Here is a 14,758-nt window from a genome sequence, read left to right as displayed (position 1 = left end):
GGTTTCTGGGGTTCTGGGCACATGAGCGCACGGTACCTACCGAGGGTCCCTGAGGTCACGCTAGGTTTGGGAGCTGAGCCCCAGCTGAGGACGCAGACCTCCGGGCCCCCCACGTAGCTCCACCTGTGGGCCGCGTGCTGGGTGCTGGGTGCCTGTCCCGGAGCCGCAGTGTGGAGACCGGCCGGCCCAGTCTCCTCACCCTGTGGGACCCAGTTCTCCCCTCTCTCCTGTGAACTTGGCCTTTCCTCTGATCCTGCATCACACAGTAGTAGGAGAATGACACACACACACCGAGGCACCCACACGTACACACTCACACGTGAGTATAGACACAGGACACGTGGACACACTTAGACGTGAGCACACATACGTAAAAGCACACGCAGATGCATAGACAACAGACAGACACACATACGCCCACTCAGGCACACGGGCGCCTGCACGCACACACGCCCTTCCGTGTCTGCCCAGCACCCGTCCGTCCCTCCCACCAGCGCCACGCGTGTCCTGGGCCCAGTGCGGGCCTCACACACCATTGCTCGCCGTCATCACTCCAGTCAGAGTGCAAGGGGAGCCTGGGGCGGGGGGCGCGGAGGGGCACAGCCCTTCTGATGCCGTCCCCCCTCACGCAGTCGGTGCCCATCATCTCCCACTCCCGCTGGCTGCTGAAGCAGGGCGAGCTGCAGCAGATGTCAGGCCCCAAGACATCCCGGACCCTGCGGACCAAGAAGCTCTTCCGGGAAATTTACCTCTTCCTCTTCAACGACCTGCTGGTGATCTGCCGGCAGATTCCGGGGTGAGCAGCAGGCCGGAGGGATGGGGAGTCACCACGGCCCGGGGGCGGCGGGCATGGTGCTGGGATGTCGCCCAGGCCCTGGATCCGCTTTGAAGGCCTGCTCCGTTCTGGTCCAGCCTTGGGCCTTCGGGCAGGTGTATTTCAACGCCCTGAGCTTCCGTTTCCCCTCCGTCTAGCGGGGGCTGTACCCCTAAGGACGTGGAGAGTCCAGCTCCGTGCCTGACGCCTGGGGAGGGCTCGGCCGAGCGGCCCCTGCCGTGTCGTGGGTGCCGACCCCTCGTCCGCCGTCCACACTGTGGAGGGCGGGGGCTGGGGGTGAGGGGGACAGGCGGCCAGGTGGGGGGCTTCCAGAAGGAGGTGAGGAGTGGCAGCGGAGGGGCCGGCCTCGCTGGCCAGGGTAGAGCGTTTCCTGGAAATCCGAGCCGCCGCCTCAGGACTGACGGGCCTCTGCTGCCACCCTCGGTCCCCAGAGACAAGTACCAGGTTTTTGACTCCGCCCCGCGGGGCCTGCTGCGAGTGGAGGAGCTGGAGGACCAGGGCCAGACGCTGGCCAACGTCTTCATCCTGCGGCTGCTCGAGAATGCGGATGACCGGGAGGCCACCTACATGCTGAAGGCGTCCTCTCAGTGAGTGCCCAGCGCCGCTGTCGCCTGCCCGGGTGGAGCGAGGCTCCCGGCTTGGCACACCGCCGCCCTGTTCCTGTCCTTCCTCCCCCAGGCCCTGCCGGGAGGGTTTCTGTGCAGTGTTAGCGTCAGGGTGCGGGGCGAGCACGTTGCTGGGTGTGTGTGCGTGTGTGTGTGTGTGTGTGTGTGTGTGTGTGTGTGTGTGTTCATGTTCCCTCGGGCGTCAGACTCTGGGCGGGCCCCTCTGTTCTGATGAGTTGTTGTAGAGCCCTTGGGCCCGACCGACCAGTGAACCACTGTCAAGGTGGCCTCAGGCCCACCTGCACCTCTGAGCTGCCAGGCCAGCCGCCCTGCAGCCCCTGTGCGGTGCCCAGCACCCCCCAGCCCAGGACTCACAGGTGTCGCCCTGCACATTGCGGTCCAGTTCTGACTGCCTGGGACAGGGGTGGCGTCAGCCTCTCCCGATTCCACAGACCATGGCTCAGGGCAGCTGGCAGCTGAGGGCTCGCCTCTGGGTTAACTTTGGGGTGTCGTGGGCTCACCCTCACCCACTGACTTTAAAGATGTACCAGGGAGGTTCTATAGCGCTCTGCCCCCGTCCCGCCACTGGATTCCCGGCCCCGTCCACGCCGTCCTGCTGCGGCTCTGTGCCAGGCCCAGGACCCAGTGGCCAGCTTGCTGGATGCCTGGTGCAGCGGTTCCCCTCACATGGGGTCCGTTGCTCTGCGGTTGGGGCATTTGTCCTCCTCCCTGTCCCAGGAGCGAGATGAAGCGTTGGATGACCTCGCTGGCCCCCAACCGAAGAACCAAGTTTGTTTCCTTCACGTCCCGGCTGCTGGGTAGGTGGCCCACTGGGGAGGGGGCACCCGCCGGGTGGGGCAGGGGAGGGTCCAGGGAGCCTCGTGGCGGCCCTGCCTGTCACAGCTGCGTCAGCCTCAGGGGCCTCTGCATTCCGCCTGAGGGGCCTGCAGGGCCGCTGGAAAGACTGCTTCGCCTGCCTGGGGGTCCCTAGCACCCCAGTGCGAGCTTAGTACCCCACGGAGGACACGGGCGTGCCTGAGCTTTGCAAACGTTTTGATGGTTAATGAAGAAATAAAAGCCACTGGGTCATAAGTGGCAGATACCACAAGGAAACCAAGAGGAATCCGGGCCCACAAGGCAAACGCCAGTGTTCTCTGGGGTGGCCGATTGTCTGAAAACCTTACAAAATATAAAAGGGCACAAGTCCAGCTGCCTGATAGAGACACTGCCATCCTGACCGAGCTCACCGAGTCCTTACTGTCCCCAAACTGCTCCCAGGGCCCAGCCCAGGACCAAGCAGCTCCTTCTGAAGTCTCAGTAAGAGCCCCTCAAGCCTGTTCATGCCTGTATCCACATACTCTTTGTTCAGAACTCCTGGCGCTCTAACGGCCTTTTCTTTGGAGCCGCGCACCCCTCCCTTGAATGAGCCGTCTTTCAGTTGCCGCGGGAGTTTGCGTTGTCTCTTGGACAGGCAGCGTGCCCCTGCTAACTGCTGAGGCAGAAGTGGGGGGCCAGGGCGGGTGCCGTGGTGATGAGGACATGCCGCCCGCCTCTCTCCTCCCTTCAGACTGCCCCCAGGTCCAGTGTGTGCACCCGTACATGGCCCAGCAGCCGGACGAGCTGACGCTGGATCTGGCCGACATCCTGAACATCCTGGACAAGACAGAGGATGGTGAGGCCCCGGGGCTGGGTGCCTCTCCCACTCGAGGCTCCCTGCCTGCCCCTCCTGGGGCTCTGCCCCAGCCTGCGGGATGCAGTGGAGAAGCAGACAGAAGAGCCGGCTGAGAGCAGGCAGAGCCCAGGGCCGTGCTGCCTGTCTGCTCCCGTAGACCATTCTGCCCCTCATGGCTTCCGCTGGCCTTTTCTCAGCATGGAGCAGGCAGCTCTCCTAGTGCCTCCACTCTCCTTCCCCGGAGCTGTGAGGTCCGCTTTCCCCCACTTAGCACGAGGCCCAGCTGAGCGCCTGGCTCCATGTCGCTTCCCCTCATCCGGCCCTGGCATCAGCCCCCACCACAGTGGGAGGGGTGATGGCCAGGAGCACCCTGACCCTGACCCCGTATTTGCAACAAGCTTCCAGATGAGCCTGTGACCACCAGGCTTGTAGCCCCACATGGGCCAGAGAGCCGCTCGCCGGGGCTCCCGCCCACTCCTGCTGTTGGCATCAGTGCCAGAGGTTCACTCCCCTCCCCTGAAAAATTGATCCCTTATTTCTACATCAATTGTTCCTAACCTAAATCCCCCAAACTGCACAAAGCATCTCCCCCCAACCCCATTTCCTCCTCTTTTTCAAGACCCTGGCTGGAAAGTCTCAGGCTGGTGACCTCCAGAGAAGGCCATTTCCACCCTTCCCAAATCCTAGGGGCTCACCCAGCATTGAGAGAACAGTGGTTCCTGCCCTCCCCCTCCCCCCGCAACATATAAACAGCCTGACACCCCTCCCACGTGGCCTGCAGAAGGCGCGCCCCTGGCCCTCGGGCCCCAGGTCTTAGCCCTGCCCCAGGACCTGCGGTTTGGGCCCCAGGCCCCCAGCAGAGACACTGTGATACGGGGGTGAGGGGTAGAGAGCTAGGGCACTCGGCCAGTTCGTGACAGCCACCCTCGGCTGACCACCCAGCTTCCGGGAGGCTGAGGCTCAGGGAGGGGCTGCCCAACCAGAGGGTGACGGTAGCATTCACGGCCAGGGAACCACACGGTCAGCTACCACCCCACCAGCTCCTCAATGCCTCCTGCTTTTGGGGGTGGCCCCTGGGGTCTCCTGGCCTCACTTGGGGCAGCCTAGGATGGTTTGAGAGCTTGGGAATGGGTTCCAAAGTCAATACATCCGGGACACGCAGTGGTTCTGCCCCCGCCCTGTGCACGGGGGGACAGCACGCGCCCAGCTCACGGGGACTAACCAGGTCTGGGCATTTCCAGCAATGTGTCTGAGGGCAGGGGACCTCTGGAAAGGCCAGCTGGACCCCTGTGTCTCCCTTTCCTCTGCTCCCCACACAGGCCAGGGCGAGGCCCAGCCTGCGCCACTTGGAGAGCTTCTGACCCTCCCCTTCCCCTCCCTACGCAGGGTGGATCTTTGGCGAGCGTCTGCATGACCAGGAGAGAGGCTGGTTCCCCAGCAGCATGACTGAGGAGATCTTGAATCCGAAGATTCGGTCCCAGAACCTCAAGGAGTGTTTCCGTGTCCACAAGATGGATGACCCTCAGCGCAGCCAGAATAAGGACCGCAGGAAGCTGGGCAGCCGAAATCGGCAGTGACCCCTGGCCCCCGGCCTGGCCGAGGGATGTGGGTGGGCGGGAGCAGGTCGTGGCGGGCAGCCCCCAGCGGACAGCGGAGGGGCTCAGCGGGAAGGCCGGACGCCGCCGCCGGAGTCAGCAGGGTGTGACCTGGGGTGCCTCGGCAGGAGTCGCTCCCCCCGCCCACCCCTGCTACGTGGTTAGTGCTCATGTGTCTTGGCCCCTTGCTCACGAACTGCAGAAAAGGGGCCACGTCTCTCCTCTGCTGCATTTGTAAACGAAAAAGTGTATTTTAAACAGTGTTACACCACCTCTTCTTCTTGTCTCTTGGGAGGGGCAGACAGAGGACGGGCATGCTCCAGGGCCCTTCCCAGGCACTGAGAGGCCCCAGACCCAGGGTGTCCCTGGCCAAGGGCAGGTGCAAAGGTGACGATGTTATGACCCCTGCACGTGTCCTCTCCCCTGGAAGCTGTTAGAATCGGCCAGGTGCACAGATGGACCACCCTTGCCTGATGAGCTTGACGAGTGTCCTTTGGTCTCCGACTCAAAGGACTGAGAGCCCAACCGCCTCTGTCCACCTCCGCCCCAAGCCTCCGCCAGTCTCTGGCCGCACGGCCAGGCCTGCCTCACGGCCACCAGAGCTTGGCTGAGGGCCCACGCCACCTTTGGCTCCCTGATGGGCTGGACGTAACTCGCATCTTCTGGCCCCTTGCGGAGCCCAGGTGTTATAAAGAAATGGTCACTGCATCCTGTATGGGTTATGGTTCCGAGAAAAGCAAATGGCATTTCTGGCTGCATTAAAAGAAGCATCATGTATAAAATAAAAGAGAGGAAGGTCTACTTTTTATTACCCTTGTGCGCACAAGAATGAGGTGTTTCGGTCTGGCAGGGAGAGAAGAGCCCCCTTCAAGCCCAGTGGAGGAGGTGTGTCCCAGGGAAAGGGCTAAGGAGGCTTCTGGTGGAGGAAGAAACAGCTGGGGTTGGGGCCTCAGGACGGGAGTGGCTTTGGACCTCTACTTGTGGAGGGGTCCAGAAACCGGATAAGCTGTTTGAGGCAGTGGGGGACACCCTTCTGCAGGTTGAGAAGGCAGGTTTGAACACTGTGGGACAGAGGTGTCAGTGGGTGGTGGCCCCATAAGGGATCTGACCACCAGGTTTGGGACTGCGGCTTCCCACCTGGCCAGTCACTGGCCTGGGACACTTCTTCCCACCTCCAGAGGTGGCAGCCAGTTACCGGACGGAGGCTGCAGCTGGCCCTCCGAGCCACCCGACACCTGGCTCTGTCCTGGAATGTGGAGGGCCTTGAATCCCACCCCGTCCAGTCCTGCCCGCCAGGACACACTTAGATTAGAAGCCCAGGATTTAGATCAAGTGGGACGTTGTAGCATCTTCCCACAGGCCACAGCACGGCCCTTGGCGTTCTTGAGACCTCAGACCCTTTGAGAACTGGATGAATCCCTGGAAGATACATACATAGGCAACATGCTGGTCCAACCGGAGAGGGACCCCCCTGGCCCCAGTGAGGGGCTGATGCTCTTGGGGCCTCCTTGCTGCAACCCCAGGGGAAGTACCTGCACCTGAGTTTCCCAGGAGTGAGGGGATGGGGAGAGGGACCATTTCGGAGTCCCATACTGCTCCTGGCAGGGTGGGGCTGGGGAGGGGAGCCGTTGGTCCTGGCCCATATCCCGCTTTTCTTTTCGGAGCTGGGAAACAGCATACTGACTTGGGTCACCTGCTCTAAGGAGGGCTTCGGCTACTGCAGGTTATGTGTAATAATGTAAACAGTTTCATGAAGATCAGTCAGTTTCATAACAGTCTTTATAAGCAGAAACTTAAGCCATGATGTGTTTTGAGGAGTGTGAGTGGGTACCACGTGTGGCCATCTGGCGTATCCAGGAGAAAACTGGTCTTAGCCAGAACAGGTAGTCAGGAGCTCAGAGAAACCAAGGAGGCCAAAACAATTGCTAGAGACAATGGTGAAAAAAAAAGAGGAACAGCTCACTCCACCAGCACTCGCTCAAAAGGATCCTCTTGTGGCCCAGGTGTTAAACCATCACTGGGGTTTGCAGACAGTGCCCCCTCTAGGCCTTGGGTCCTCACTCCAAGGGTCCTTGGAGGATGGGGACAGGACGTAGTTCTGGCTTCTTTCCTGCTGCACTCAGAGCAGGTAAGCCACTAATTTAAATCCCTCTCTCTAAATGATAAAAGTTAGGCTTCCTGGGAAGTATGGAAGACAGAGGGCATGACCAAGGACCCAGTGCCAGGGCCAAGCTGGGGCGTGGCACGGATGGGTGGTTCCTCATCCCTCATTCAGTTGCCATAATTTCAGGGTTGAAGTGAAAAGAGATGAGCTTGAAAGGCCTTTTTGTTTTCCTTCTCTGTTCAAACAGCCATCCTGCGTGGGGTTGCCCGCTCTGCCCGAGGCTCCGCGAAGCCCCCTGCACAAGCTTACACAAGCCAGGGGAGGGAGGCGGTCTGGGGCTGTGGGTTGGGGAACCAGGACAGGGACCCACAGCACCCGGGCTTCACCCCTCTGCTCATTCGCTCCTTGGGCTCCCCGGGGAAGAGGGGCCCCCAGGAGTCCTGAAGGTGCAGGTCTGGGGCTCAGAGCCTGCAAATAGCGCGCTGGCTGCCAGAGTCAGAAGACGCCCCCCACCCCCAAAGTCACTGGCCTCTGGTTGGGGAGCCGGGACAGCCCAGGGTCCCGCGGACCCCACCATCACCCAGCGAGGCGCAGAAAGCAGGGCGGCGGGCCCAGGGCAGGCCGCTGACTCTCCTGCCCTCGGGGCCTCACGCCGGTCCGCCCTCACAGCGCTCCAGGGCCGGAGCTGAGGGGTCGGCAGAGGGCAGGCCCCGGGCAGTTTGCGGGACGAGCAGGGGGCTGCGGCACGGCAACTCCGCCCTCCCACGGCCTCGCCGAGAACTCTGGCCAGAGAACTCCGCACGCCCCGCTCACGCACACCGGCGGCCTCCGGCGCACGCGCATCGCGCACGCACCCGCACTCCTGCGGAGCCCCAGCGCACGTGCGCTCACGCACGCGCGCGTGTGCGCGCGTATGCGCGCCTCGAGCCCCGAGCACGTGCACGTCGCCTGCCCCCACACCCCCACCCGGCTCGCCCACACACTCACGCGCCGACACATGGAGACACGGGGGCGCGCACCGGGGGTGGCGCCGAGTCGCGCCGCGGCGCGGCCCCTTTATTCGCTTCAGGAGGCGGAAAACTTTCTCAGCGCGACGACCACGAGCGCCAGCACCACGCAGGTGGCCAGCAGGGCGGCGATGACGATGGCCGCGATGGCGCCGGGTCCCAGCGAGCCTGCGGAGGACGGAGGGCCGCGTTAGCCCCGAGGCCCGGCCCCACTCCCACCCCTTCCTCCCGGCCCGCCCGGCCCCCGCGCCCCAGCCCGTACCGCCGCCCTGGTCCAGACGCTCCCGCGCGGTGCTGTCCTCGGGGCTCGGCGCGGCGGTGGGCGCGGGCGGGCCGCTGACCGCCGGCTCCCGGGCGGGGCTGGTGCTCTCCGCGGGGCCTTCTCCCGACGGCAGCTCGGCGGGCTCGTTCCACAGGGTGGGCACGGGCTCCTGCGGGCCCTCGGCTGCAAAGCCAAGGACAGGTGTGGGGGCCTGGGCGGCAGGGCCGACGGGGACGTCGCCCCCGCCGTTGACCGACGGGGAAGGGGCGCTGAGTGCCGGGCTCTGGGGCACAGCGCGGTGCTTGCCGCTTCACAGGTGAGGCAACGGAGGCCGAGTGGCCCACGTGTGGCCCCAGAGCCTCCGCTGGGGTCAGGCCACCCCTGCCATGAGAGGACAGGTTGATGGGGGAGGAGGGCACTGAGGGACCAACAGGCCCACTCGGGAGGAAGCTGGAAGAACTTCGGGCTGGCAGCGAGCTTCAGGGCAGTGGGGCCGGGGGAGGCAGGGCACTTCGACGCCCAGCAGAGCCTGGGGCCCCCCATCTGAACTGCTGGGCTCTGTAGGCCCTGGGGAAGTGACACTTGTAAAGGGTCCTTTCCCCGCACCCGCACAGGGCAGCCCCAGGGCAGCCTTCACCCTGGAGAGGGCGCCGGGAGGTTGAGGCATTGCCCTCTCCAGGAACCAGGGTTCCTGCTCAGCGCTGCCGGTGAGCAAATCTGGCCCACTGCTGCAGGAGGTGGAGAGGAGAGGCCTGCCCCACACCCCAGGGGCAGCCGGCCCTGCTGCTTCTCGGCCCTAACCTGGGCAGAGTGGAGCAGCCCCCAGGGCCTGGGGTCTAGCGCCTGCACATGCCTCCATGCGCCCCCCGAGTGTCTGAGGCTTAGAGCGCAGGGGCCTCTCTAGCCTAAGAAACTGTGATGCCAGCACGTTGCTGCCTCCAGACGGAACGGGGCCAGAGGGGTGGGCAGGGGTGTCTGTGGTCAGTGTTAAGGGAAGCCCCAGGAAAGGGTGAGCCCTCAGCCCCGCACTAGCTGGGGCTCCACCAGCACATCAGTCTCCGGGCAGCGTTTTCTGCAGGAGCCTTTCTCAGCTCATGGGTTGGGGGTTAGCAGGATTTAGGGTACCCAGGGGCCCCAGAGAACGAGAGGGACAGGCTGAGAGGCCTGCATGGTAACCCCAGGCAGCCCACGCCAACTTTGCTCCCCCGTCAAGGATCCTAGCCCGAGGAGCCTCGCAGCAACACCCCAGCCCTGAGTGATCGCTCTCGTGAGCCAGGGATGCTGGAACGGGCTTGCTGGGCATCACGGCGCACCGTCTCATCGATACCAGCCGCTCTGTGGTCGGCCAAGCAGACCAAGGCCCAGGTTAAGCTGAGGTGGGCGCTGTGCTGGTAGTTAGGTGCTGCTGGGGATTGAAGCCCCCGAAGAGGTTGTGCTTCCCGAGAAACTTCCTGGGAAGTTGTGGTTCCGTCAATACAACCCTGGCCAGCCCACCTGCGGTCCTTGGGGCACATTTCACACTTGGGGGCTCCACCCCTGAGAGCTCCCCCAGGGCACAGACAAGCCAGACCCACACCCTGCTTCCAGGCTCACCAGCTCCTGGAGAGGGGCCTGCTCTGGGAAGACACAAAGGTACTTCCAGGGTTCTTCTGCCAAAGTGTGTACCTGAGGCAAATCATGAGTAAACAGCCAAACCCAAATTCCAGGGCAGCCTTGAAATGACTAGGCTTTCACAAACGTTAAGGTCACGAGAGACAAAGAAAGCGTGAGGAATTGTTCCAGGTTGGGGACTAAGGAGCTGTGACAACACGACGCACCGCGCGTTCCTGGATGGAACGTTATGGAGTCCACTGGTGAACTATGAATAAGGCCGTAGTTCAGGTGTTAGTACTGCGTCAGTTTTCACTTCCTGATTCGGGTAACTGACTCTGCTTATGTAAGAGAATGTCCTTGTCCTTAGGAAGTATTTAGGGACAAAGGGGCATGATGTCTGCAACTTAACTGTCAAAGGTTCAGCAATCAGATAGGTAAGTGAGTAAATAGAGACAGGAAGACGGTGAGAAGAGCAAATATGGCAAGATGTTGGCGGTCGGTGAATCCAACTGAACAGCCTATTGGAGTTCACTGGATAATTCTTATAACTTTTCTGTAAACTTCAGATCGTTTCATGACAAAGTTTTACAAGGTCCCCAGCTCCCAGGCCCTGCCCCTGGTGCCTCTCCCAGGCCTCAGCTGGATCAGTTCTGAGGCTCAGCTTGCAGGCAGGGACCGCTGTCATATTCCCAGGGCTTGCCTGGGCCTGTGCCCCTTTTCAGAAACACCGCTGGCAAGGAGGCCTCTCAGGGGCAGAAGGCCCCTGCACCCACTGTGTGGAAGCCTCCCTCTCCCAGGGCCCAGGCTGAAGCAGTGCTGGGGTGTGGGGGCCATCCCCTGTGAGGAAGGGGAAAGTGACTCTGTCAGGCCTCCCTTGTCACTGCCTGGGAGGGCTGGGGTCTGCAGCCTGCAGCTGCCATGGAAGGCTCCAGGCCCTAGGCATGCCTGCCTCAGGCTCTCTGGGGCTGAGCGAAAAAAGACCTGGGTTTACCCACCGCTTGGCAGGCCCTGAGGTCTAGGGCTCACAGACTGCCTGTCTCCCAGATAAATGAACAAACCGCTGGTCCCCACTTGCTCGCCACACGCCCAAGACAGAGTGGCAGCTAGGCACCTCCCTGTCCTACCACCACCAGCCAAAGCTCACCTCCAACTGCCAGGCCTCTGGCCAGAGAGGCCAGCACAGGGCTACTGGGTATCAGGGCCAGCCAACCTGGTGGCGTCCAAGGAGTCAGCCCCAAGCTCAGGAAGAGGAGTGCCGGGCTCCACACCCCCTGGAGGGCAGGGGCTCACTCCCAGGAACTAGTGGTCACCCTCTGCCCTTTGCCAGAGCCCAGGAGCCATCTCTCGGGGAGAAGGGCCCTCTGAGCAGGGTACTTGGAGACCCACCCAGACCTTCTCCCTGTCTGCCCCCAATGACCCAGCCTCACCCTGTTCCTCCCCACAGAAGCCTGGACCTTCCCTGCCAGACACACCAGCCCAGGCCCCCTCATCCCTGCTTTGAGCACCCCCTCCCACCCCTTCAAGACTCTGCCAGTCTCTGAAGCTTGACAGGCTGAATCCATTGGCTTCCAATCAGGAGGGCTGGGTCCAGATCCCGGCTCCACCACAGCCTCACCCTGGGACCACCGCGGACTGCCTTCGCCGCCGGCCTTCACTTCCCGACCTGTGGAATGGGGGGTGGACCGTGCCTCTCGCAGCCCTCACAAGGTGGTGACTGCTGTCACGGCCATCGTCAGCTGCTGCCTCTGCCCTAGGGCCTTTCTGGCCTGGGCACCATGGCCCTTGCCCCCCTGCGGGCTTTGCGCCGGCTGTAGCTGACCATCACCGGGAGACCCCCAGAGGCTGATCCGGGCTTCAAGGATTGATCTGCACCCAAGCAGCCAGGGCCCAGGGCCCAGCCAGCTCCCTGCCAGCCCAGGCAGGTGCCCCAGCGGCACACATGGGCCAGAACTACAGCCTGCGCTCAGTCACCAGCCCTCTGGCAAAGGAGGTGCAGCTGCCAAGGAGGGCCAGGCATTTTCTTGTCCTCATCTATGTGCCTCCGTAGTCTCTCAATTTGCTGTAGTCAGAGGGAGAAGCCAGTCTATCCCCCAGATCTATCCTTCCGGGGAGCCATGAACAGAAGCCGTTGTCAGGGAGCTTCCCCACAGCAGGCCCCATCTGAGGAGGGGGAAAGATGGGGGAAAGAAATGCCAGGCAGAGGGACTGGTATGCGGGCAGGCGTCGATGGCGAGCAGAGACGTTAAGTGAGGACGGGGAAGGGAGGACAAGGACCGGAGTGAGCAGCGACCGGCAACTCCGCGCGCTGACTGAGAGGCCTGGAGAAGTGGGCGCCTCGTGACCCTGCCACGGGCCTGGGCACCGCGGGCTCTCCTCCAGCCCCACCGCCTTTCGGTAAATAAGCTTGTTTAACGCTCAGTCTGACCACTGGGCCCAGAGGCCAGGCGCCCAAGCTCACAGACGGCCTTTGTGCGGCCATGAAGGGCCTTTTCATCCCTGCCCTGGCCTCCCGCCCGCTCAGCCTGGCCTGCTCCCCCCACCTCGGTAGCTGTGGACACGAGCGACCCGCAGGGAGGGCAGCAGGCCGCTCCCTCCCCGCCTGCCTGCTCAGGACCCCAGCCCAGGGAGCAGCGGGCCAGGGGCCTGTGGGGCCTGCTGCACACCTGCTCTGAGCCTCCAGCCGGGGGTGGGGCGGCCAGGAGCCTCCCGAGCCCGCTCCCTCCCAGAGCGGCAGGGCGAACCACAGCCAGCCGGAGCCCCAAAGACTCCGGGGTGGGGCTGGCCTGCCTGCCCTTGGTAGGACACATGGAGGGGACTCGGGAGGTGAGGTCAGGTGAGGTCCCGCTGCCGCCGGACGCGAGGCTGTCCCCAGGCGTTCCTGCGGCGGCAGACGCAGCCCACCCACCCAGGCTGTGTGTGCACAGTCTGATCCAACGCCTCTGGCCGGCAGCCTGGCTGGGGGGGCTGGCTGCATGGGGACCAAGGAATGACAGAAGCTGCCCACACGGCCCCAGACCCCGGGCAGACGGACGCCAGCACCTTCACCTCCACCCACTTTGACCACCAGGCGGGAAAAGCTTTTCACTGGGGTGGGTGGGGTACAAGGGAGCCATGGGAGTCGCCACCCCACTTTAGATCACTTCCCCAATTCCCTGGGCACCACACCAGCCCCCTGGCTTGCCCAGCTGGCCCCTCTCCCACCAAAAGGGAGGCTGGATGCTCTCCTAGCTGCATGAGGAGGTGCTTCTTCCTGAGACTACCCCGCACCCAGCAGAGCGGCTGGGGATGTTTGCCTCCTAACATGCGCTGAGCGCTACCAGCTGCCTGGCCCGTCCTGAAAGCTCACGTGTGTGAACTTGGCAGACCTACAGTCTCCTGCGAGAGAGGCAGAGGCGCTCTGGTTATCGCCATGGTACAGCAGAGGAGAGGCACAGAGAGGCTGAGAAACAGTGAGGAGGACAGGGCCAGAAACGAAGCCAGCCTGCAAGCTTCTTTCTAGGGCGTCTAGAGGGAGGCCGGCAGGCCCACAGGCTCCCCGCCACCCCACCCCGTTTCCTCCCGTGTTCGTGCCTGAGTGTGTGACCATAAGGGTCCCCCCAGGCCTCGCATCCCCCAGCAGCTCTCCCAGCACCACATCCACACGATGGTATCACAGCCTCCCTCAGATCCACAGACACTCCCCCGAAACCCATGCCGTGGAGGGTCTCCAAGGGGCCCCCCCACCCACACATTTCTCCAGCCCCAGGACTGCCCTCAGGAGCCCCGAAACACCTCCCTTTGGCCCACCTCACAGCCATCAGAGACGGCTTTCTTCCAGGAGAAAGACCACCCATGACCCGTCTGTGCCTTTTCTCGCTCAGGCTTTGAAGCCCCACAGCTGTGCCCAGGACTGGGGCTCAGGTCCCAGGAGCCTGCCAACCCAAGCCTGGTGGGACCCTTCTCGCCAGACCCCAGATCCAGCCATTTTCAGCCTCAGTGCAGTGCCTCAGTCCGGCATCCTCATGGTTTTACAGAGGGGTCTCTGGCCCTGTGCTCCCTCTGGAATTTTTCCCAAGATGGAAACAGTACCTGGGTCTTCACTCTCAAAGGACATTTCAGAAAACCAGCAGAGAAGGGCTTGCAGGGCTTGACAAATAAATGGTAGGGCTCTGCGTTCTTACATCTAGGGGCCTGGGGCCTCTGCCCCTCAGCTGCTTGCCTGGTGCCCCCTCCTGACTCCCAGATCTGAAGGCCTTCAGATTTTAGGGTGCTGGAGTAATCCCCATGTCCCCTAGGCAGCTAATGTCCCTGGCCCTGCTCCCCAAGTCACCCTCCTACTTCAGAGGTCACCATCTCTATGGCTAACGATTCCCTGAGGCCTTGGACGCAGCTGCTGCCAGCCTGTCCTGGGGGAGCCCTTCACAGAATCACCGCCAAACTGCCACCCCATCTCCTGTGAATGGCCTTGCCAGTGGGCATTAGAGATTCTGGCCTAAGGTACTTCTTAGCCTTGGGAGGCTGGTGGTAGCAGAGCCCGGGGGCACCCTTACCTGTGAGCACCGCAGGGGCCAGGACCCCGGAGAGGAGCAGCAGTGCCATGCGCAGGGCCAGACAGAGCGCCATCCTGGCCCGTGAGTGAGCGCGGCCGGCGAGCGGGATGCACGGAGGACTGAGCTGGTTAACTTCAGGGCAGAGGGAAAGAGGCATCAAAGGGCTGGGAAGGGTTTCATCAATGCAAACTCTGTCCTCCTGGGACACCGTGCCCGCCCCCCACACATGAAAACACACACACACACACAGCACAGCTTACAGAACTGACTGCTTTCCTGAACTCTGCAGCAGCCCCACCCTCAGAGAGGGAAAGAGGAAATTGCTCTTTCCCGCTCTCCTCTCTCTCTCTCTCTCTCTCTCACACACACACACACACACACACACACACACACACACACACACACCTGGGCCACTGAAAGTGAGAGAATCTCAACCTCCATGTGCAAGACTCACCCAGGGAGCTTGATAAATGCAGATGGCCCTGGCACTCTGTTTCAGTGGGTCGTGGATGGGCCCAGGAATCTGCATTTTAGTGCTCAAGGCCCAGGCTTGGGA

The 14,758-nt window shown here is 62.6% G+C and overlaps 2 protein-coding genes across 3 annotated transcripts in view; one reads left to right on the top strand and one right to left on the bottom strand.

The window, feature by feature from the left end:
• Positions 1–4,689, top strand: part of NGEF (neuronal guanine nucleotide exchange factor) — a 73,164-nt gene extending 68,475 nt beyond the window's left edge. For both annotated transcript variants that reach the window (XM_065880410.1, XM_065880411.1), the window contains 5 exons: positions 633–796; positions 1,267–1,422; positions 2,179–2,258; positions 3,008–3,112; positions 4,499–4,689. In XM_065880410.1, the coding sequence (XP_065736482.1) occupies positions 633–796; positions 1,267–1,422; positions 2,179–2,258; positions 3,008–3,112; positions 4,499–4,689 (696 nt within the window). The remainder of the gene's footprint in view (positions 1–632; positions 797–1,266; positions 1,423–2,178; positions 2,259–3,007; positions 3,113–4,498) is intronic.
• A 3,124-nt stretch (positions 4,690–7,813) lies between these two features.
• Positions 7,814–14,275, bottom strand: SNORC (secondary ossification center associated regulator of chondrocyte maturation). The gene is made up of 3 exons (XM_065881134.1): positions 14,203–14,275; positions 8,081–8,263; positions 7,814–7,986 (listed from the first exon to the last, which is right to left on the bottom strand). The coding sequence occupies exons 1-3, from the start codon at positions 14,273–14,275 to the stop codon at positions 7,877–7,879; spliced, it is 366 nt and encodes a 121-aa protein (XP_065737206.1). The 3' UTR covers positions 7,814–7,876.
• Between the last annotated feature and the right edge of the window lie 483 nt (positions 14,276–14,758).

This window comes from Phocoena phocoena, chromosome 7 (assembly GCF_963924675.1).
Source record: "Phocoena phocoena chromosome 7, mPhoPho1.1, whole genome shotgun sequence".
Classification (NCBI taxonomy): Eukaryota; Metazoa; Chordata; class Mammalia; order Artiodactyla; family Phocoenidae; genus Phocoena; species Phocoena phocoena.
Note: the sequence above shows the minus strand (reverse complement) of the source record. Positions and strands in the feature narration are given on the sequence as shown.

Bases quoted from the DNA above. Each gene is read 5' to 3' on its own strand.
- SNORC (XM_065881134.1), bottom strand. From the start codon at position 14,275: ATGGCGCTCTGTCTGGCCCTGCGCATGGCACTGCTGCTCCTCTCCGGG. The intron at 8,264-14,202 runs GTAAGGGTGCCC...TTGGCTTTGCAG, and splicing joins GGCCCCTGCGGTGCTCACAG to CCGAGGGCCCGCAGGAGCCC. The intron at 7,987-8,080 runs GTACGGGCTGGG...CGTCCTCCGCAG, and splicing joins GCGTCTGGACCAGGGCGGCG to GCTCGCTGGGACCCGGCGCC.